Below are 25,196 nucleotides of genomic sequence, written 5' to 3'. Positions count from 1 at the left end.
CTTATTATACATTTTTATAAAAAACAACCCTTGTCTTTCTACAACAAGGTGCAGTAGGTAAGACTTATAAAACTAACTTTCTGTCATATTTGCTGAAACTGACCCTGTGTTCGAGTAGAACTAAATGAAGCAGGTAATATAAAAAGAAATCCGGCTCGTCTGGCACCACCTACAGCCTGTAGTGCGATTTGCACCGTGTCTAACTGCTTGTCAATCACAGCTCATGCACACGCATTCATTCTCCCTTGTGGGGGGAGGGGCTTAGGAGACCGTTTTGGGTGTTAGCAGAAAGGGGGGAGGGACTGAGAAGTTGTTGATGTTAAAATTTTTTGGCTAAGTCCTGGATCTTCGCAATCCTACCTACAGCACCTTTAACGCATCTCTTGGTTTCCCCCTTCGCGCCTGATGAAGCATTGGCATATGGCCATATAGGCGTTTACTATGTGCAGGGTGTTATGTAAAGGCCCACAATGCAATTCAATACAATAATATCTACTATATGTATCTAAAATGCAATGTTGCATTCCGCTCATCTGGTCAAAACATCACAAGGAAAGGGATAACTGCTCACTGGTTTGAATAACTGCTACATGCAGAACATGAACCTGACAACCTGAAATATCTCCCAAACGGACATTCTCATAAACACAAACCCATAATCCTGCACTGCTCAGTTGACATTGTTTTTGTGGAGAGAAATAGCCACCACGTTTACTCAAAATGATGAATTTAATAGCGGCTTGTGAATGCTTGGACCAGTACACAGCCGAATACAAGTATATTAGGATTTTTATAGTGTATGTGTCAATTCACAGCCATAACTTCTTTTATTTTGCAAAGGCACACAAAGGCAGACATTGTTTTATTTTTATGCTGCTGACTTTGACCTTAAAACCAAGTGAGTTTTAATGCAAAGGTGCCTTTCTCAAATTCCAAACAGTAAATCCAGACGTTGGGAAATGATGTGTGCCTGTATTTAATATCAGATTATCTGGTCTTTACATCTACTGCTGCAAAACATGACATCATGACTTTGCGTAAACCTACACTCCCACTTTCTTAAGCCAAGTGGCGTGTTATAATGGCATACGAATTGGCGTGTCATACATATGCCATTTCATGAGATCAATCTGTACATTACCTTGGGATTGCGTGTGAATTTACTAGGGATGGGGGAAAAAATCGATACAGCATAGTATCGCGATATTTTTCGTGGCAATACTGTATCGATACACAGATGCCGATCTTTGTATATATCGATACATGTGTTGGTCAGTCTGTCTGCTTGACAATGCCATTTTGCAGCCATAAAATTGAAGTGAGATGAACAGACAGAGAAATTTATCTTTTTAGACAAAACAGATGTTGACAAAATTTTCCTTTTGGGGACATCATTTGAAATTGGGAAAAATTTGAAGTTGGAAAAAAGGTAATACATTGCAATATATCACAGAATATTGCAATATGTTTAAAATTGCAATAATATCGTATCGTGACATAAGTATTGTGATGATATCGTATCGTGAGGCCTCTGGTGATTCCCACCCCTAGAATTTACGTCGTAGCAAGTAGTATTAAAGGGGCGAAAATCCGCGTGTAGGAAGGTTGGTCGGGGTGGTGGATGGGTAAAACACAGGACTTTCACCCAGGAGACCGAGGATCGTGTCCCGCGTGTCACGTTTCCTAATCTCAACCGTTGCTTTCTTCTCGCGGTTACACGCCAAGTGGTGTGTATGTTTATATCCACTGTATACAGTGTAGATATACACGCGGATAGCTCAAAATGCGTACAGATACTTTGGCTTAAGAAAGTGGGCGTGTATGTTTACGCAAAGTCTTGATGTCATGTTGTAATGGAAGTCAATGGAGGCCAAACGCCGTTGATAAACAGGCTAAAAAGTGAGTGTGTGTCTTGATAACACGCCAATAATGGCATACGAATTGGCGTGTCATACATACGCCATTTCATGAGATCAGTCTGGCTGCTGACATGACTGAGCTTCTGTCCTCATTACAGCCACCAACAGCCTTCACAGTATTCCACTGCCCTCTCTGGTTTAAAGTTTCCAGTCTGCACATTGAGGCGAAGACTTAACTACATGAGCTGCACAGCAAATGTCTGCATGACGAGATAAAATTCGGGAAATATAGATTTCGTAGCAAATAATTGAAAAAAGATAAATATAATGGATACAAGCACATCCAAGTGAAAATTTGCCATTTTCCTAATGTCTTAAAATTGTTTGCGTACTTGTTTGAGATGTTTTACCGGCCATGGAAATTACTGTACAATCTTCTAAAAACACACGATGTTCTTATCATTGATTTCAGAAGAGCCACGACTTCTAATAACCTTGTAGCTTTACTGCAAATTACTTTGCTGTTACACTATCTTCCCCCTGGATCTCGATTCTCATTTGCATGCCTTTAAATGGAAATTAGGCTGATATTGGAGCCTCACCGAGCATTAACACACCAAAATCTATTACTCGGATATGCGTGTTATGTTTATGCTAATTTGGCAACACCTGACCATCTATAGATGGATAGATAGGTCTTTATTGTCATTGTATGTGATGCAATCTAGACTAGTACAGAAGAGGCATGTTGACGAAGAGGCGCCTTCAGTATTCAGTGAAGCGTGAAAATACTGCCAGAAACACACACATTCGTACATGCACACCCGTCTCCTTTATGTTGCCTTGGCCCTCCTGGGATTGGAAGTGATGATGATCTGCAGTAATTGAGGAAGACGTACTACGTATATGTTGAATGCAGTAGGAGAGAGGAGGTACTAGAGGGTGAAGGAAAGTGTAAACTGCTGAGGCAGATTTTGTACCAAAAAGTCTTTTTCTAGAGTTGCCACTGCCCTTGATTTTACACAAATGCTAAAAGGTTTGAGTTTTTTATTAACTCCCACAAATAACTCTTGTAATTATTCCTGCAACGTTTTCCTGTCTTTAGTTGAGTGGAAAAAATGGCTTGCTGTGCTACAATTTACAGATGAAATTCTACACATAAGTAACACAGCTGTAAAAGTGTATTTGCAATTCTTACTTTGTGTGTGTGTGTGTGTGTGTGTGTGTGTGTGTGTGTGTGTGTGTGTGTGTGTGTGTGTGTGTGTGTGTGTGTGTGTGTGTGTGTGTGTGTGTGTGTATCTGTGTCTGTATCTGTGTGTATCTGTGTGTGTATCTGTGTGTGTCTGTGTGTGTGTGTGTGTGTGTGTGTGTGTGTGTGTGTGTGTGTGTGTGTGTGTGTGTGTGTATTGGTGTATTGGTGTATTGGTGCATATGTAGATGTGGACGTGAGTTTGTGTGGTAGCCCGCTCAGGGGAATGTATATTATATGCTAATTTTGTTAATGTGTATAAGCTGCTCTATCCCATTCTCATTAGGTTTTCATTAGTGTCTTTTATGGAAATGCACAGTGACTATACTGCAGAGCATCATCTGCACCAGCCTGGCAGCTGAGCTGCTTCCTCGCACTAACACCTCGGCCCGTCTATGTCACTGAGCACATAGACAGACAGATCGATTGGAGGAAATGGTATCCAAAAAAAAAAAAAAAAAAAGTTAGTCTGGTGTTGAGATTTAATCTTGTCTTTCTTAACACAAATGAATAAAGATAAAGTGAAGTGAGATAAAAGAGAAAGCTAGGCAGCGGAAGTTTTTTTCTTGGTGCAGTTTTCACCTGAAGGAAAAAAAGCACATACTTTTAAACCAGACTGATCAGTCTACTTTGATTTACTGGTATCGATCAACCAACATGTTGGCGACAGCAGATACATAAAGATCCTTTTGTGATACAGAGCTGTAAAATGGCATAGGTATTAACCCTTTAAGGGAAGTTTGGGGTCCCCTGCTGGAGCTGCTCCCCCCGCGACCCGACACCGGATAAGCGGACGAAGATGGATGGATGGATGGAGGAATGCTTCAATAATTTGCTAACTCAGTTTTGAACACTGCTTCAATTAACCTCATCTGACTTCCAGTAAGATAGCAAATAAGCAAAGTTCCTAAAATGTCAGAGTATTCTTTTAGGACTCAATGCATCGTTAAATGATATGGATATCGTTTGTGGTGTTTACTCTCAGGTTATTTGGCACCTCTTCTATGCCTGCAAGCAAAACTTTTCAAGCAAATTGGACATTAAAATTCATGTTGTCCCTCGTGCAGTAAATTGGTCTGGTGCTGGGTCTTCTCACTCTCTTCTTATTCACTCTTAACATTTAAAGCGTTCTACAAATTGAGCTAATGTGGGTGCTACAACTGAGTCCAAACTGTGGAATACAATTAACTTAAATCACAAACTTTACCGGTCAGGCATAGATAAAACGTGAAGGGATGACTCATCTCCGCACTGTCCTGCAGCATTTTGCTAACTGTGTAGTAACGGTAGGAATTATTTTAAAACTTGAATGAGAATGCTGAGACACCGTTGGACTGAGTCGGATGAAACTGTGAGGGATATTAAATATGTGTTCTCGTAATTAAAATATCAGCACTGACTGGCTTGAAAGATGCCTGTGTAGCATTAAAGGTCCCATGACATGCTGCTTTTTGGATGCTTTTATATAGGCCTTAGTGGTCCCCTAATACTGTATCTGAAGTCTCTTTTATATAGGCCTCAGTGGTCCCCTAATACTGTATCTGAAGTCTCTTTTATATAGACCGTAGTGGTCCCCTAATACTGTATCTTAAGTCTCTTTTATATAGACCTTAGTGGTCCCCTAATACTGTATCTGAAGTCTCTTTTATATAGACCTTAGTGGTCCCCTAATACTGTATCTGAAGTCTCTTTTATATAGACCTTAGTGGTCTCCTAATATTGTATCTGAAGTCTCTTTTATATAGACCTTAGTGGTCCCCTAATACTGTATCTGAAGTCTCTTTTATATAGACCTTAGTGGTCCCCTAATACTGTATCTGAAGTCTCTTTTATATAGACCTTAGTGGTCCCCTAATACTGTATCTGAAGTCTCTTTCCCGAAATTCAGCCTTGGTGCAGAATTACAGCCACTAGAGCCAGTCCCACAATGAGGTTTCCTTAGACTGTGCCATTTCTGTGTCTGTAGCTTTAAATGCTATTGAAGAGGAGAGAGGGGGGCAAGTTGGAGGGTGGGGGTGTGGCCTTGACCAACTGCTATTTTGCTAGTTTGAAAGCCATGATGTCTCTCTCTCATGGGTGGGATAAATTCTCTGGGCGGGCAAAGCAGAGAAAGGGGAGGTAACCTTCCTGCTTATGACCTCGTAAGGAGCGTGAGCTTTCATTTTCTCAAAGGCAGAGCAGGATACCCAGGGCTCGGTTTACACCTATCACCATTTCTAGCCACTGGGGGACCATAGGCAGGCTGGGGGAACTCATATTAATGTTAAAAAAACTCATAAAGTTTTCATGCCATGGGACCTTTTAAAAGTCCAACTTTGCAACACCATCCTTGTTATACCATACAGCAGTTGTGACTGAAACATAGACATCTAGCTGTCTGTGCACTGATCGTCTACACTGATACAGACCCAAACTGCTACATCATTCAGTCTTAATTTAACCTTTAGTGATGACACATAGCACAGGGTTACCTGCATCGTTCAGGAGTGACAAGACATCCGACTCAGTCGGACAGAAACTCCAGCCCTCCCCACATCCTATTCTAACCGCAGAGAAGTTGGTCTATGTTTCTGTGTTTTTTTGTTTTTGTTTTGGTAATTAACATTGCAGAAGTATAAATTAGGGGTGTGTGCTACTGTACATGCTGCTGGGAGGATATGGAAGGCAGCAAGAGGGGGGGGGGCAGTAATTCTGGAGCATTGTTGACGATAAAAGTAAGGTGTGACTCTGCTTTCGGGCATCTCTCTCTCTCTCATATCCTCTTCCCTTCAAGAAGAAGCAGTGTTGCGTGAAATTGGGATCTAAATTACGAGGGTGGTGTTCTCTGTGTGAGGGTTTTTAAAACGACCCGCTTGGCTGCTAAGGACACCGACGGGACCACAACAGTCAGCAGCAGATGATTCGAGGGCCTGACTTTAGTTCGAGACCAGTCCATTCTTGATAAACTGAGAGAATGTTTCCCTTTATCGCCTCGCCGAGGATGAGTCGGTTATATCAGCTTCATCGCTGTCACCATTATCAGCTCGGGCCCGTGACGATTTTGGAATTTAGTTCTTAATCAGGGCTGTTTCCCCTGTTTGTCTGCTGCTTTCTCTGCTCTTTATTCCCCAATAAAAGGTTGTCTTTATTTGAATAATAGGCCTCTTATCTCAGAGGATTACTATTCTGCTGGCCACGGCATCTCCTCCACCCCACGTCCTCTCATTATCTTTTGTCCTGGCCCTCACCTCTCCTTGTCCCTCTTTCCCCCCACTGAAGAGAAAGTAGAGATATTGGAATCTCAAACATAACTCAGGCCATTTTGTTTTCTCATTTTGTAGTTTACACTTCAAATGTCATCAATTATGTCACCGTAGAGCTGCTTACATCTTGCTTGGATGGGTCCAGCTTTGCAATATAGTGGTAGTGAGCCATTTTCCAATTATTAAACTTCCCAGAAATTAAAGCTCTTTGTTATCATGTTTATTGCTTGCTCTGTAATGAGACATTTTGGTTAAAAAGTTGTACATTTTCCTTTATTCAGTACTTGTATTGGTCATGCCCTGATAAAGGCCAGTATATTAACATAACATTAGCATATACAGTAGTCTTAAGGCCATCTTAGTCTTTGTTTAACTTTTGCTCATTACTTTGGTGTATTATAACTTGGACTTTATTTCCATAGCTGAGGCCATCGGTTCCATAGGTTATAAATATAACATTGCACTCACAAAAGTATTGCCAAGATCTTGAAACGTGGTGGCATTACGAGCTGTAAATCCAACACGGTTACAAACCGTAGCAGTCAGAGGATCTGGCAGGCTGTAAACAAGACAACAGGTAAATCAAACGCAATTGGAAGAGAAAACAAAGGAATTTTAAAATGATAACCCAAACACTCCATTGTAAACATCCAGCACAGCTTACAGACCAACTTCCTGGATTCCAGCTGTACATGGTGTAGTTATGCATTTTTCCTGTGCACTGGGGGATTATTAACACCATTATCGTTGTACTCAGTATAAAGTGGTTTAGATAATCTTAAACGGTCAGCTTGTTTACAACCCGTGTGACGATTTGACGGTTGTATTTGTTTCCCTTTTTGCACTTGCTTTTCCACCCTTGTGCACCTCCTCTGTCCTACATGCTGGACCTGTAAATCTGTACAAATTACAGAATAACGAACATTGTCAGGTCATGGGTAAACTGATGATTAAGCACTGATGTGATTTATTCCAGAATGAATGTCTGTATCAGGTAGCCCATCAGAACTGCACCAGGAATCCATATCAAGGCACGTAAGGCTTCGTAGATCTACAGTTAACATTAGGACAAATTTATCATTGTGATGGAAAACCATAGGAGCCAAATATCTAGATTGAAAATTTAAGGGGTTTTACTTTCAACATTCTTTTCCTTGTGCTCTTGTTTTGATCGTAAAACACAGATCTGCAAGCATTGATGGGTGTTTTTGTTCCTGAAGGAGCCAGTCAGTGTGTTCCTCAGTGCTTTGAAATGACTGATATGGGCCATCAGTTACAGTAAAATGTGCATGTAGTGATTTCGCTTCACCTCCTTGTCCCAGATGGACGTATGCCCTCCCATATGTTTGAAACCGCCCAAATGTGGTGCACATAAATACCATAGCGAAAAGGGCCAGCGTTGCAGCTCGGACTTATCCGATTGGTTGATCAGCTGGTTGGAGGGGTAGGAGGTTGAAAAAGCCATTTGTCAGCAGTACCTGCCACTCAGGTCGAAGCCAACAAGATGTGGACAAAACTCAATTTCAGCATTAATGGAATGATACCACGGTTAATGTGCCATCTACCGGAGCAGAACAGGAGGTCAACACAGTGTCAAACCTTTGGATGTTGGGTGGAAGACCACGTGGGCACATCACTCAATTCACAGTCATGGCTAATGCAGATTTCCACTACAGTGATCTTGAATTAAAAAATAATTGAATTGTCCAGAGGTTTTGTAGTCTTCTCCTTACACTCATTTATTACCTGCCTTGAGTTGCCAAAGATACCAGAGAATGCTGTATGAACGGCTGCTTTTCTCAGTAAACTTGTTCCAGAAGATACCTGGGATATAATGTGTCTTTCCTCTCTTTCCAGGGTTACTTCTTGCTGTTTGAGTCCATGTTGGACTCTGTCCTGTATGCCAGAGACCTCTACCTGGCTGACGGTGGCTCAGGTAGGTCCCATCTACTCCTCACCACAAAATGAATGTAGCACAAAGAATTGATACATCGGAGTTGCAGATTGTCTCTCACATATATGACATATTCCACGTAAAAGAAACTGCACAGAAAAATATTTACCTTAGGCATTAGGCATTTTTCCATAATGTAGTTTGGGAATTAATGCTTAATTTTAAGAGTGATGAAACACTGCCTCCCAGGCTGTTTCTGTGTTCTGCACATACAGTATTTGAAAATCAACCAAAGTTGCATGGGGAAGCAGAAGGAGGGTTAGGGGGGCGTTGGCTCTGCTTTGTTAACACTATAGTGACACAGACAGCCAAACCCATTCCACCATATGGGGGATGTGAACATTCTTTGTACAGTAGATCGGACTACCTCGGGTGCGCTCCAAAACCCTCTTGTGCCGACCTGAATCAAAGGCTTAGTGCAGCAAGTTAACAAAATATCACGTGGACCAGCATTGTAGCCAATACAGACTAATAAACACGCATTTTACATGGCTTGCAGTAGCTGAATTCAAATTGAAAAGCTACCATACTGTCTGTGCCAACACTAAAACGCCGTGAAAAGACTAAACTAAGGTGTACTACAGCATCGCCACTAACTGCTGCTGTGTAATTATCAGCTGAAATAGATTCCACATCAGACCTGCCGCCTCATGTTCCTCCTGCACTCCATTAAAGTGAGCTTCCCTGTCCTTCTCCATGATGTAACAAGCAGCAGGCTGCCACAACCAAATGGAGCATAACCCTTTGAAAATCTTTGGTATGATCACATTTTTGGCAGGTCAGCTTTTCAGCAGCGGTTACATTTCCAAAGTAGGAAAGTTTCAAACCCCAAAAATGGCATTAAAGTTTTTTTCTGCAAATCTAACAACATTTATACTATTGATAGAATTCTCCACATACAGTATATACGTATATGATTTGTGTTTTATTACTCAGTAAAGGCAGTTTCCCTGCCTTTTGAATAGTTGGGGTGATACAGCGCAGTGTGAAACTAAGGTTAGATTTACTCAAAATGTCATCTTGTCAGCAGGGAGAAACTGCTCGTGCCAGCCCCCTGTGGTTATTACAAGTAACAAGTTGGGATGATTGAACCTTTTCGACAATCAAAATTACATTTTGGGATGTACAGTAACTCCTAATGTGCACAAATCCTAACAAAAAAGAAAAAACCAAAGGCAAGCAAAATGTATAATATGCATATTTCAAATGTGATTTTAAACTATTGTTGTCAAAATAATAAGACCAAATCATTTTCTTAAGGGGTGTGTGCGTGCGCGCACGTGCGTGCGTGCGTGTGTGTCAGTCTGATCCCATCCCTGCCACTGACCCTGATCCCTTCCAATTTAGTGGCTCCTTGGAACACAAGGGAGAGGTCGCACACACACACACACATAGATTGACAGCCAGAATGACCCCACCTACAGAGACAGATGTGTTAGCGAGGGAGATTGGACAGGCGAAGGTGCGACCAGAGCAAGGCAGAAAGTGACAGGTCAGAGGACACCGTATGGTTCGTCATGAGCCTTTAACCCTGAGACCCCAGAATGTGCTGCTCTCTCTGGATCTACTGCCACTCAAAACCAGGAGAAATTGACATCAGCCAATGGGGCTGCTTTGATATGGGTACATTAAATCAAAAGAATTTTTTTAAGCTCTACAGCCTAAAACACTCACTGCATATTCCCCGTACAAATGATAGATTCCTCCAGGATGGCTTGTTTTTGTTTATATTATGTTACACCCTGTCTAAAGAGAATATTGTACTTTCGTTGGCCAGTTTCTAGAGTAACATTGATGAGCACTTTACTTAGAAAACTGGAGGACGTTCAGCAAATGGCTGGAAAAACTGTTTCAAAATCTCTGTAATAATAAATCATGTCTCATTCATGTCAATGAAGATAAATGTCATAATATCTATTTTTGTAATACAACAGTGTGCACCATCTCTTTTCTCATGTTAGCTCACCCAGTGAAATTATATAAAAATGGAGACAGTTCTTGTCATAAAAATCATATATTTAGGTTCATAATTTCAAAATTCAAAATTTGATAAATTAAGTTTATTTCCCATGCCTAATTCAGCGTGCATGGCGCCAGGGGTTAGTTACCTGTGTCAGTGCTACGAGTCAAGCATCCGCCTCCTTTGCGAAGCAAATATTCCTGAATTTCAGTACAGCCAGACTGCACCTTAATGCCATAACCAACCAACCTATTTAAATGTACTGAATGTTGATCCTAATACAGTTATTGTGTCACATTAGATTGATCAACTTCTATTCTTTAGTTTATTTCCAGGTTTTGAGTGTGTGTGTGTGCGCGCGCACATGGCCGGCCCTGCAGCACTGCTGCTGTATGTGTGTTTAAGCTACATTAGAAGAGGGCTACAGCGGCTCCCTCATTCTCCCCACTACATTAACCTCCCCTTCATCCTTAAATGTGTCCCTGCATGCCTGGCACAGCCCAGCGTCCAGGGAAAAGGGATCTGTTTTGTCCCATGCCCCCTGCAACACCGTCTTTCCCTCTCTCACAGCCGACCAATGGGGGAGATGGAGGGAACAAGAGTAGGGTGAGAAGGGGGTTGGTGGGGGCCATGACAAACGGGCTGTGAGCAGCGAGTCGAGAAGGACGCAGATGTCAAAGCCATGAATCTGGGGACGCCAGCGTACCCCCACCACCACCCACCCACCCACCCACCCCCACCTTCTTCCTCTTCGTCTTTCTCTCTCTCCAACCACAACACCCCCTCCACTGCCAATTCATCTCTCTGTCTCCATTTCTTTATCAGTGTGTCTCTCAGACGGGCCTGTCACGATTCTGCCCAATCAGCAGCCGCCCCCCCCCTCTTCTCACCTGGCCCTCGTAATTACTCACTCGGTTCAGTAATCAGAGTAAAATGAAGTGACAAATCTGCAGTTTGCGTGCGTATGCGTTTGTAAATATGCGTGTGCACTGTCATTAGGTGCGGTGACACTCACAGGGTCACAAGCAGGCTTTAGCCAATAATGAGAGGCCATGAGTTGCCCATCACTGTTCTGTCACCATCCATTCACACACTTTATGGTCCGATGTGTCGAAGGTCATGTGAGACTGAACACTAACACACATGCCAGGTAAAATAAATAACGTGCTCACTGGAAGGCTTATATTTTTTTTAAAAGTGCAGTAAAATGAAGTTTATTAACCCTGTTTTGAAGGTGGAAAAGGTATCAAAACGTTCACAGAAACTTCTCAAACCACTCTTGTAAAGCTCATGGTAATATCTGTGCTGCCTTTGAGAGGGAACTGATCAGCTTGTTAGCTATAGCTAGACATAGCATCTGGTAAGCTAACAAATGGAGTTTAGGTGTTCCTTCAGCAAGAATATAGCATCTACTGTATTCAAATGACAGATGTCCGTTAAAGTCCCTACTGATATTTTTTTACATTACATGTCATTTAGCGGATGCTTTTATCCAAAGCGACTTACAATTGCTATATATGTCAGTCGCATGCCTCTGGAGCAACTAGGGGTTAAGCGTCTTGCTCAGGGATACATTGGTTGTTGTATCTCAGTGGGATTTGAACCCTGGTCTCCCGCACCAAAGGCATGTGTCAAATCCACTGCGCCATCACCTCCTCATTTTTCTGACTGCTATTGCTTTATGCTTATTGGCTGGCATGTGAGTAGGTGAATGCTGCTTCTAAGAGTTATTGCTGCTGCTTGCTATTGCTACTGCTAACTGCTTACAGTTTATGTGCTATTGTTGCTGCTAACAGTTTGTCACGGCTGTCTGCTCTAGCTTGTGCTAACTTTCTTACGGTTTCTATCTCCTATTGCTGCTGCTATGTACTTTCTGTAGCTTTATGCTCATATATGTATACATTATATGGGATTTCTTTACCTTCATTTTTGCTCTCTTACTTGCTCTGTATAATTGTTTGTATTTTGTGAGCAGTTAAGTTGTGGCCTATATCTTAGGTTATGTAACCTTGGTTCCTATGGTGGCAACTATAACTGACTACATGATCAAATGTTAGATGGACTTTATGAATAGTTTCCTCATGTTAAGAATATTACTTGGCAGTCAGCCAAACATCTAGCTAAGTAGTATTAAGCGATACCACGGATGTAGTAGGTTGTAATTAGCATGACGTTAAGCAATATAGTCAAATGAACAAAAGTAGTTTGTTTTCAATTATTTCATTTACTTACTTACTGTAGTTCCTCACTTAGAGAAAAACAAAGTGGCGGAGTGTCATCCGATGCACTCCGGCAGCACTACACCTACATTTGAATTGCTTAATAAAAGCAGTACTTGCTGTATCTGCTGTTGCTGCTGCTACTAATGCTTTTCTGTTGCTATCTGCTTAAAGCCACAGCTAACACCTTGCCAACCAATCTGCTATTGCTACAGCTTACAGCTGCTACCCAGATTAATGATTTTCAACCATCTGATATATTGTCTTTGTTGGCTGTATTCAGACTGTTCGCATTGGACAGGTTGCCTTGCTCATTGGATTATCATAAGTTATCATAATGCCACAGTCAGGTACATTCACTGTAACAATACACCGTGCAGATTTTTCTTTCTGGCTCTCCTGTTATGAACATCTCTAATTGGTACATATTCTTACATTACTACTAGTGGCATGAAGTTGTATGTTAAAATATTCCCATGAGTGTATTCTAAACTCTACTTTAGGCCCTAGGCCTCTGTGTTGGCTAATGTTACTTCACAGTAGGGATACCAATGGCTTCAAGCTTCTCAGCTCTGGCTTAATCACTAAGCATATTAACCATACAAAAAAACCTATTCAAATGTGAAAACACAATAGAAGGACATTAAGGCTTATGTTTAATGCTCATTTAAGACATGGATAATGTTCGTTCAATAGACACTGTTATGTAACATGAGGAGTGACCATAATCACTGCCTATGCTCAGTCTTGAAAGCTTTGGAAAAGGAAACAAGAAAACACATTTCCCCAATGACTGACTGACATCTTTTAAGAAGAATAGTTTTTCTGAGGCTAAATCCAAAGCTTGTTTGACCAAAATACAACCAGGGTCATTTTCAGCAGCAGTCATTTCTCTCAGGTGATAGAGACACTGTCAACTGTGATACCATCTGTTCTGGCCACTGGCACAAACTTCAAAAATGATTCCAAATCACGTGTTTTCACAACAACTTAGAATCTATTCCCCCCACCAAGTAAGTCTGTTAAAGGCCGGAATCACATCATTTTTTTTTCTCTCTCATTGTTTACCACAAAGCATAGTTATCAGTGTATTTAAGAGAGGGCGCTCAATCAAGTTCAGGCAGAGTAACAATATTATTGATGCTGTGCAACTTTCATTAGCCTGTCTACCTAAAGTAATAAAGGGGATAATGGAAAAAAGGATGTTGGTTGTTGCTCATGTCTTTTTGTTTGCTTGAAGAAGAAAACGAGGCAGCGATTTTTTATCTCCTCTGTTGTAATGTAATTTGTGCAGCACAGAAAGTTGACTCATTCAACTTGGAGTGCCAGTGAAGTGGCTCAAAATGCAATTTAAGCTCTTTTAGGCTCCGAGCACCAAAGAGACCTACCCGCCATGACCATCCCATTAAAAAGGCACCAAAAGAGTTCTCTGTGATCACAGCTTCGGGATGGGGGAGGGGGGGCAATGGAAGCATTGACATGCATATCTGCTGATCAAATGTGTGGCGTATATGAATGCAACCAGTCCATCTCTGAGATTTGACCCACTTTATTTGTTTGCGTCATACACTATCAGGTAAACCTACTTTTTATGTACATTTGCACATGCTCTGGGGATGTTTTCATATTATATTTCAGACCATACATACATACAGTGCCTCCAACTTTGTAGCTACAGTCTGGGGAAGCCCTTCGCCTGTTTCAACATAAGATCACTGTGCACAAAGCCAGTTCCATTAACAAAGGGTTTTCCCAATTTTGTGTGGAAAACCATTTGTGGCCTGCACAGAGCCCTGGCCTCAACCCCATCCAACACTTTTGGGATTAACCAGAATACCAACCTAATTGCTTGACTTCACTGATGCTCTTGTGTACGGGAGGAAAGCCCTGCAGTCAGGTTCCAAAATCTTGTAGCAAGCCTGTTCTTAAGAATGCAGGCTGTTATATTATGTTAGCGTAGTAGTGCTTATAGGACAAAATATGATTTTGAAAATCCACATATGGTAATATTTGAGTGTCCGGATGAGGGAGAGGAGGAGCGTCACACACCAGTGTTGGAGAGGTGGTGACCACAATGAAAGTTCAGGCGTGAGGGAACATAGTCGCACACTCGTAGCCATGATGCAAATTAATGTACCAAAACTATTTGGATGTTCACATTTTATCCATTGAGTGAAACGTATAAAGTATTAAAGTAGGACAAAATGGTCATCAGGCCATGTTTTGTGCACGTGATGGATACAGTCATTACAGCAGCATTATGAAATTGATGCGAAGCTCCACACCCACAAGGTGTTAAGGAGTTCTCTGATTAAATTTGTTGAATGGTTTTCAAGCCATTACATTTGTTGATATTAAGCACGTCTCAGCAATGAGAGTAGAAGTTTATAGGACTAGGATCTGTCCACCCTTTCCTTTAGTTATGATTAATGATCTTTAGTTTAGGTGAAAATAAGTCCCCGAAGGGATTCACTCATTGCTGACCAGGCAACCGTACAATAGTTGAGCCCACTGAAACTGCATCATGAGATGCAATGACCTCCAAAATATGGACTTTGTTTGGTGCTCTTGTTTCTTTTGGATATGTAGTGCATTGTTAGGAGGTTTAAGAAACAGTAAGGTTCAATTTAAGTGCATTGTCAATATGGCTGTAACTAACGATTATTTTTAATGTTGATTCATCTGTCATTCATTTTCTCGATTAATCGATTAGTTGTCAGAAAATGGTGAAAAATGTCGATCAGTGTTTACCATAGCCCAAGATGACGTCCTTAAATGTCTTGTCTTGTCCACAACTCAAATATATTCAGTTTACAGTCATAGAGGACTGAAAAAAACTAGAATGTTAACTTTTAAGAAACTGGAATCAGATATTTTGTACACTTCTTTTTATAAGAAATGACTCAAACCGATTAATCGATGATCAAAATAGTTGCCAATTATTTTAATAGTTAACAATGAATCTTTTAATCGATTAATCTTTGCAGCTGTAATTGTCAGTAGACCTTGGTAATAACACAGTTTATGTTAACTGATGGTTAAAAGACTATGAATAAAAATTAGCAGTGTGATTAGTGCAGACAGACACAGATGCAGAAATAGATAAATTAACTTTCCACTGCTCATAAAACGGCCTGCAATAACTATAGGAACAAAAAACTGAGAAACTACAAAGCATCACAGGCAGGGACTGAAAAAAAAATGTTTACTGAAGTTGCATCTTTAGTGACAAAATGTTCCAGCCAAGAGTCCAGCTACTCCCAGGTCTGAACGAAGCTTCTCTGCCAGTTTTGAGAGGTACTTTGTTAATCGTTGGTTGCCGGCGTCCTTTCTCTGGTTGTGGGCTGGCTGACATCACTAACAGCATTGCCAGCTCTCTCTCTCTCTCTCTCTCTCTCTCTCTGTCTCTGTCTCTGTCTCTGTGTCTGCCTCCACATCCCCATTTTCTCTAGTTTCTGGTTCCTCCTGACGAGGGCGTTACAGTTATAACTGAAAAACAGTTATTTGTCAGTGACATTAAGACACCTGAAGTCACCCACATGATTGCAGTACAGAGAAGGTTTTGATGGAAATATCTTAACCTTGGGACTTAAATGTCAGGACTTGAGGCGGACTTGTGACTTGTAAAACAGTACTCGTGTATACATATTATGATCAGTCCTTGACTCCCTTTGCTCCTCTCGTTTCTCCAGTATATCCAGACCTTTGTAACATCAGCCTGGCAGTGGTCGGAGACACACAGAAGCACCAAGACCACATTGCATTCTGGGATGACGTGTATGGCTTCAACATGGCGTGCATGAAGAAGGCAGTGGTGCCTGAGGCTATGGTGGAAGTGGTGAAAACAGAAACACTCATCTCTGAACCTACAGTCATACAGGTAAACATGTCTATAGCACTACACACATAGATGTATAGGTACTGCAACATTCAACCTACAGTGTAGTGGCTTTGGAGGTCCAATAGTAATACTGGTATGTGAAACCGCAAGTAGCTAATATATTTGACCAATGGTCAGCATTTCTAAAATGACAATTAGATACAATAGAGTGACTTGTCTCTATGATTTGACATGTTACTGGTTGTTTTGGCTGGATATAATGTGGATTTTTTGAAAGTAGCAGATGGAAAACGCCATATTTCTAATGGTTATTTCACCATTGGAAATATGGTGTTTTCCAGGAAGTAAAATTAGTAGTTGGAATATGTGTTCTGTATTTATATAAATAAGAACGCAATTTACTTGCATAACTTAATACTGTAAGTCAGCGTGTGAAATACTGTTAACTTAAAGTGATTAAAATCAAACCTGAAAAGGCTAAATCACTTCTTTAAAGGTCCAATGTGTAGGAATTTCTCCCATCTAGCGTTGAGATCATATATTGCAATCAACTTTCTCGCACCATGCAGTTCAAAGTACGTATTACAGCTACGGTAGCCTTCAATCTCTTGCTCTTTTCAATATCCTTTTTCTTTTTCTGGGCGAAGAAGAAGACTCCTGTTCCTGAAATTTGGATTTTGAATACGTGTGGTCCTCCACGTTTCCTTTTTCAAACTTGCCGGAGCCGGGAAGCTACGATACCCATTAGCAGCACCTGTGATTTTATCACGTGACAGCGAAAACGCAAAAAGCGGAGCAGTATGACGTATTTCAAGATGGCGCATAAATATGGAGCGTCTACCCCAGTTCATGCAAATGCAAATGTAACATTTCAAGCCAAAAGGAATACTTGGAATTGATGATGGTGGTAAATATTCATGAAAAAGGACACTAAACACGTTACACACTAGACCTTTTTTAAAGGCTGAGTTTGACAGGCCACAATGCACCTGGGTTTGCATAGCACTTGTTGCACAAAGATGACAGATAGGGAGCCAGATCCAGCCCTCAGGATGTTTCTGCTATGCTTAGAGGACATTGACCATTATGATAAAACAAAATAAAAAAACAAGCATCAAATGTTTCTGCCAGAGGTTGCCCCGAGGCTCGACCTTTAGCGCAAACTCTTCAGTTTTATTTTTTTCTGTAGCAGTGATCGGAGTGGATCCTCAAATTTTGTCACCTGTGGATGACCCCAACTGCCCAACATGTGATATCTAACACCTGTATCAGCTGGGTATTGGCAAACCAATATGTGAGTCTGATCCTAATGTACAAGGATCTTGGAACCTACAAGTAGGAGAAATAGAGTTTGTGGGACCCAAGCTGTTAGGCTTTAGACAGGGAATGAGAGCAGGAGTTCTCTGTGGAGAGAGAGATAGGGGCCCCAAAGGTGTGTGTGGTCCGTGGTGATGCTATAGCCCTGGGTGATTGATCTGTCTAATCCTTGTTTAAGTTCCTCTTAAGGTAACTTCATTACTCTCAGCCCCCTGTGGATTGAGATGTTTTCCCTGATGCGAGAACAGACACATAACACAGAGATAAAACAAAACATACACCCACACACACGTAGTCCAACATATAAGAGCAGAGATACCTCTTCTGAATATTTGTGTGTAGGAATGCTCTTCCCTCTTGTCTCTCATGCCATCGTGTGTTTCTTCGCCGGTTGTTCTGTTTGCTAAGCAGCATGTCATCCACCCATCTGTGGATGTGATGTATGAGGGGGAACTTGATATAATGGAATTTGAATCCTCTAATCGATAGTTTCTCCCCTCCAGTGACAAATAGACAGCCCCTCTGCCCAAATTACATGGACTCTCATCTATTGCCTCCCGTTGATACGATCCAATAACATTCCATTAAGGCTGACTGCTATTCCGTAAAATTGAGAGCCCTTTCTTGGAATTATAAATTCCTGCAAAACAGATGAGTTTTTTTTTCTCTCAGTGAGAACAGATAGGAATGTTCAACTTGAAGAATATTTAACCATTTGAAGCTGCTTTAAACCTGCCTCATTTTACCCTAATGCCATAATTCAAACAGTTTAAAAAAGTAATTTAGCTATAGTGTGTTGCTCTAAATGGTCTCTTAAAGGCACAGCCTGTGATCCACATGTAAGCCAGGGATTAAACATATTTATTATGTCGGCGCAGTTTTTCTGCTGATGTCGATGGATTTGTTTTACTTAGACCAATGTATTCACCAGGAGTAGGTTTCTGAAAGGTGTTCTGTTGCTTGTAGCATCCACTGCTGGCACATTCCTATAGCAGTTGCTGCTTAAGTGACATTGTTACAGCCACCATTTTGTCAAATATTGACAAGCATCTTTTATCTACTCCCCCAAATGCCCTTGTTAGAACATTATCTGTAGGTACGCTTTTATTACCTTCACCAAAGAGGTCTTTTTTTTTTTTAGCTTGGTTTGTTAGCAGGATTACGGAAGAACGGTTGGCCAGATTTTCATGAAATTTAGTGGAACGTTGTAGCATGGGCCAAGGAAGAAACCATTGGATTCTAGAGCCGATCAGAATCACGGGGTGGATACACCTTTCATTAACATTGCGATATCTTTGCGCTTTCCGAGTGCCCATCTAGTTGTTTGTTTTGTGTTGCTTGATCACAGTCCATATTGTCATCAGTATTTATTTATTTTTAAGTTCATCATTTTATGTGGGTGTTTTTGAATTTCAACAGACAATTGACTGTAACAGAGTGTGTCTGTCTGAGCTGGAGTTTGCATCCGATTTCTGCTTGAAGATAACAAACACCACAGACTGCACGGTAAGTACACACAGACGCTGCCCACTCGCACACTGAGACATCCACAATGCTATTGATATGGAAACATTTGTAAAGTTGATCTTGTTTGACTTTTAGCCTTAAAATGATCTTGAAGTTAAATTATTTGAAGTGGCGCCTCTGCAGTTATAAGGCACCACCCTTGTGACACTGGGGCTTAATTGTGTGAATAACAACATATGGTCAGCATGTCATACTTAATGTTGCTGAGATCTTAAATGCAAAAGAAAAACTCATTACATATGTTTGTCTAATTGGGATAAAAACTCCCCTGGGGAAACAAAAACTCTTCCCAGATGAGTTGTTTTTTTCTCTCCATCCACTGTTGCCACCTGTAATTTATCAGAGATGCTGTGCAAAAGGAGTGAGGCAGTACAACCAGCAGAGACATCTGTCAGCTCATGTTGATGGATTATGTTTCGGTATTTAGGAGGATGTCTGTCAGTTTGATCTTTAATCGAGTTTCAAATCGAATCAGAGCAGTGAGGCTAATGTGACTTTGAATTACATGTCATACGACATGGTGAATGTTCACAGCCTGCTTGCCCTGTCATTTTCTCAAACGCCAAAACACACACGCTTAAACAATCACAAGCCGCCTCTCACACTGGACTGGAGCCGGAAATAGTTGCGGCGTGCGCCTTTGCTGTAGATACCTGTCCCGGGGACATATCCACTCAACCAAAGCTGAGTTATTCTTTATGCTTCAGCCTTGTCCCCTTACATATGGTACATACTTGTCCCACATGTCAACGTACTATAAATTGACTAACTTCATTCAGATAAATAGGTAGCCAGGGCCAGTTTATTCAACAGATTGTTTGTGACCTCAAAGTTCAACTCTTTCAACCGTTACAGGAAGTACACTCATGGGAAAGGTTAATGTATGTAAGAATGCAGAGAATGTTGATGCTTTTGAAAGCAAACTAAATACCTACCTTTTTAGTCAGGCTTTGAACTGGGCTGCATTAATTTATCTCTTTATGTATCTGTCTCTTTATCTATGCATTTTAGCCTGTTTTACTTTTTGGGGTATGTTGGTATATACCAAGTTGGAGTTTTTATCTATTTCTAATCCTGCCTCTGATGTTTCCTCACTGTAAATTGATGAGATTTATGATAGCGTTTCCTCAGCTCCGTTTTTTATTGTTTAGTGAATGCTGTTATTAATTACAAAGCCACTTGTCACTGTAAAGCACTTTGTATTCAATTGTATATGTATAAAAAGTGCTATACAAAAAAAGTCTGGTTGATTGATATATGTATCTTTCCTGTGTGCCGTTGAGCAAGGCACATAAAGCTCCTATTTCACTTAAGTATTGTTGAAGCAGTTGCTGTTGAGCCTGCAAATTGTCCAGAGTGACCAGGAAATTGTTTCTGGAACGAGATATCGCTGTTCTCAAATGCAGGGCTTCAAGTACTCAGGCACTATACCTGAATTCAGGCATGGTGCAGTTTTACATTTATATAATACAAAATAATTCAAAACATTGTACACATTTTCTCCAGGGCAGCATTTCAGGCTCACTAAGGGTCTTTTTACAGTCGCCGCAATGTGACGCGCGCCAATGTGACGTCAAAATGACACAGATCTCGCTGGCGCGCCAGGATTTTAAGTGACCTTAGGTCGTGCAGCAATATATTTTTTTTCAGCGGCGCGCGACAAAGTGGAAACAGACTCTCAGAGTGACTGCAAGTCTCTCTTGTAAACTTACTGGGTTAAGATGAGTTCTTTCATGGTTAATGAAAGGCGTGATCCGACGAAGTAGTTCATCAAATCAAATCGAAGCATTGACGTCAATGCTGCAGCCAGTTCTTTCGTTGTTTACCTTTTTCTTCTTCTTCTAGTCCGTAGAAATAGCAAAGTCTGTAGCCTTTGCTCATTAGCGCCACCTCTGTTCAGGAGAAGACTGCAACTAGTGTCACGACCACCACGCGCAAGTATAAACCGTTACGGCGCTCCAATGACGACATTTGCGCACGACAGGTCGGCTGCGGCGAGTATGCCGCACGTTTAATGGTTCCTGCATATGTAATTATCTGCATTACTCAATACGAATAGGGCTAAGTTGTAGGGGTGGGGGAAAAAAAATCAATACAGCATAGTATCGCGATATTTTTTGTGGCAATACTGTATGGATACAAAGACGCCAAGTATCGATCTTTTATGATAAATGTGTTCGTCAGTCTGTTTGCTTGATAATCCCATTTTGCAGCAATACAATTGAAGTGAGATGAACAGACAGAGAAATGTATCTTTTTAGATAAAACAGATGTTGAGAAAATTTTCCTTTGGGGACATCATTTGAAACTGGGAAAAATTTGAAGTTGGAAAAAAGGTAATAAATTGCAATATATCGCAGAATATTGCAATATGTTTCAAATCGCAATAATATTGTATCGTGATGATATCGTATCGTGAGGCCTCTGGTGATTCCCACCAAAAAAAACACTAAGTTGTTTGTTCTTGTTTTTGTTTGGGTGTGACTGTTCCTTTAAGATAACTTATTTTACTGTATGACTAAAGGTGGAGCATGCTTCTGATTTAGGGGGTTTCGTATGCAACGTGAGGATGTTGTGTAGCTTTGTTGAAGAAAGTGAAAACCCTCAAAAATAAAGATACATGCAACTACACATTGGATCTACAGAGGCTATGTGGAGCCAACAAGAAGTGTCAATTTTCACCATGGCCTACTCTGTGTTCATCCCACATGATTGTGGTGCTGGTAATGTTTGCTGATTGTGAAGACAACATATAGGAAGTTGAAAACAAGCTCAGTATTTTTTCCATTTTCTTTAACGCTAGACACGTTCGTATTTAATAATGTAGCAGAGTCATTTTCAGTGCAAACCTTCTCCTCACTGAGAAGTTACTGGATGAATGAATTGTATGACAATAATGTACAACGTATCCATCTAGTGTTTTCATGGTGCTCAAGTTTAAACAGATTTTTACACAGCCTGATAAGTCCTAAAGCGTAACTCTCGCCAAAATGCAACCTAGGGTCTTTATTTGAATGTAACCAAGTCAAACTTTCGTTTAAAAGCATAATTAAGACGTAAGCGCCACTTTTAAGATTGTCCGTATTTTTATTTTCGGTCAAATGGCCTTTTGAATGGGAGTGCTAGGGGCACTACTATGATCGCATCAAAATGACTATTTTTGAAACACTAAGAAGGCTTGACACAACATGAAACTTTGCTCCAAGTATCACCAGGGGCTCTACACATGAACTCCAGCATTGAGAACATTGTTTGTCTACTCATTTATTTTCCATCACTGAAAAGAAATGCGGTTAATTAACCCAAAGACAAAAATAAAGAGTCCTGTGTAAGACATTACACGAGTCATCTGAAACCTGGCTGAACCTTTGAGTTGTGGTGTGTAGGTCAGCTCGACCAACGGCTGCAACACAAAGCTGAAGTGTGTGTCCTCAGTGAGGGTCAGCTACAGGCCTCTAAAGCATGGAAGAATGGTTTATGAGTCTATTTGGTGAGGTGCTGGCAGCCACCATAAACCCCCACACACACACACACACGCACACACACACACACTTCCCCTGAACTTCCTCCAGTGTCTGAGCCACATTTCTCTCTGTGATACCAGCAGCAACCTGCCGACTACAGAATAGCCTCTGCAGGCTCTGACGCTCTGCGCTGTGAGAAGTGATCTGTCTGTAGAAAAGCCCATTGTGTTAGAGCAGCTTTGTGTTGTGCTGCAGTGTCACTGCACTGTCTGGCGTATTGGTTTAATGGATAATCAATAGGTGGTTATTATCTGGCCTGTGCTCCCTGGCCGGTGAGTTTAATGGGATTTGTAAACATCCTCTCATTTTTCCTGTCTTTTCTGCTCTGTAATTGAAAACATCCAGTTTCTAGATCTAGAATGTAAGTCCAGTCATGTTAGGGGTCCTGCAGCAAAACAGATGATGGGATTGCATGGTTTTTTATTTTGAGGTTTTTAGATGCACAACCACTCTTTCCCTGCTTTCTTCCTGCTATTTCACGCTTCTAGTAATCTATAGTTGGCCGGCTGATATGCAAAAGTGCGTGTCTTTCTATCTCCTGTGTATGATTTATCATTAAGTCGTGCTATCAGGCTCATTTTATCCAGTTGTTTCTAGCTTTTATAATGCAGGTCTTCTGTGTGGAATGTATCACTTTTGTACACATTTGTAGATACTCGCCTCCTCCATCCAGCCTGCTTGTCCCAGGATTTACAGATGGGATTATTGACCTGCAGGAGTAGGGTGATGCTACCATACTAAGATACTGATCTGTAGTCAGTATTGGCTGCAGCTCCTCAGTATTAGTTAAGGTTAGGATGTGTGAAGGGTAAACCGCTCCTGGACCAGTGCTCGGGGGATCGGTGAGGGAGAGCTGCTGCGCCTCCTGTGATGGAGCGCCTGCTTTTGTTCTCCTGTCGACAGTCCATTCATCAGCTCAGTCTGCCTAACCTTGCATTAAATGAACAGCACAACCCATGCGTCTGCGCCGATCATGCACAAGACAAATCCTCTCACACACGTGCTTTTTTCTAATCCCTCCTTTCCTTACCTCCCTTCTACACCTCACATGCTCTACGTCTTGTATACATCGTGTCTGCCTTTGCAAACCGAGCCTAATACACGATATATACACTACCGGTCAAAAGTTTGGGGTCACTTAGAAATTTCAATTCTACTCCATTATAGACAGAATACCAGCTGAGATCAGTTGCATAGTTTTTTTTTTTAACCAGGGCAGCAGTTTTCAGATTACATTATGTGCTTACATAATTGCAAAAGGGTTCTCCAATGTTTTCTCATTTAGCCTTTTAAAATGATATCAGATTAGTAAACAGAATGTGCCTTTGGAACATTGGATGAATGGTTGCTGATAATGGGCAATGTAGATATTGCATTAAAGATCAGCCACCCACTCAGATCAGCTGGTATTTTATATAATAATATAATGGAGTGGAATGGAAATTTCGAAGCGATCCCCCAAACTTTTGCATGTGTATGTGCTGAAACTTTCATTAAAACTTGGATCAGAAATTCTCTCAGGGCATCTATACCCTCGCCTTTTTTTGTCCTTTTTAGCCCCTAGAGCTCCATGATCCATTTACCTGAACTGTAGAACAGGTAGCAAAAATGCCTCACCCCCTCCTAAAGGCTGAAAATGATGTATGCTGATGGTGTTGCAGGAGAGAATAAGTTTCTGTCTGTAATTAATTTTAACACTGCTGCTGATGTAGTTACTGTAGCGCTGCAGAGAAAAATGTCTTTGCAATCCATCTCGAACCTGCTTTCCATCAAATTTAAATTGTGTGTGGGGGGGATGGCCTTCTGGACTGACGGGGCAGGCGCTCGTCAACTTCAAGGACGATTTTCAGCACATTAAGAAGGGGACTGTTGATAAAAAAAATAAATAAAAAAAAGTCCACTCTTTAACTCTCAGCAGTGTAAAGTACATAGCATTCACAGTTAGGGGATCTTGACTGTCAACAGAAATTGTTTTCGGCAGGCTTTTTTTAGCTTTAGCTATTTTGTTTTTCTCAACAAAAAAAATCCTCTTTCATTATAGACCCGTCATCAACATGAGCTAGATGCATCAATTTCAGGCACACTGAAGGTTGTCTAATGGCATTTTGAAAAATGTAGGCAATCACTAAGAGGGATAGTGGTTACACCAAATTCAGGCACCAGACATCCCAGATTATTTATACAATATACCGTATAATCGTATAATAATATTAACGGCAGCATGGTGGCCCAATGGTTAGCACTGTGGCCTCACAGCAAGAAGGTTCTAGGTTCCAATCCAGGTTGTTCCGGGCCTTTCTGTGTGGAGTTTGCATGTTCTCCCCATGTTTGCGTGGGTTTCCTCTGGGTGCTCCGGTTTCCCCCACCATCAAAAACATGTACTAGGTTCTCCAGTCAGTGCCCGTGATCAAGGCACTGGCTCAGATCTGGAGTTGGTCCCCAGGCGCTGTAAATGGCTGCCCGCTGCTCCCTTGAGGGATGGGTTAAATGCAGAGAATGAATTT

The 25,196-nt window shown here is 41.2% G+C and overlaps 1 protein-coding gene across 1 annotated transcript in view; it reads left to right on the top strand.

The window, feature by feature from the left end:
* Positions 1–25,196, top strand: part of prmt3 (protein arginine methyltransferase 3) — a 65,810-nt gene that overhangs the window by 23,476 nt on the left and 17,138 nt on the right. The window contains exons 11-13 of the mRNA XM_028577953.1: positions 8,208–8,286; positions 16,176–16,363; positions 19,061–19,147. Coding sequence (XP_028433754.1) covers positions 8,208–8,286; positions 16,176–16,363; positions 19,061–19,147 — 354 coding nt within the window. The remainder of the gene's footprint in view (positions 1–8,207; positions 8,287–16,175; positions 16,364–19,060; positions 19,148–25,196) is intronic.

Source organism: Perca flavescens, chromosome 1, assembly GCF_004354835.1.
Source record: "Perca flavescens isolate YP-PL-M2 chromosome 1, PFLA_1.0, whole genome shotgun sequence".
Lineage (NCBI taxonomy): Eukaryota > Metazoa > Chordata > Actinopteri > Perciformes > Percidae > Perca > Perca flavescens.
Note: the sequence above shows the minus strand (reverse complement) of the source record. Positions and strands in the feature narration are given on the sequence as shown.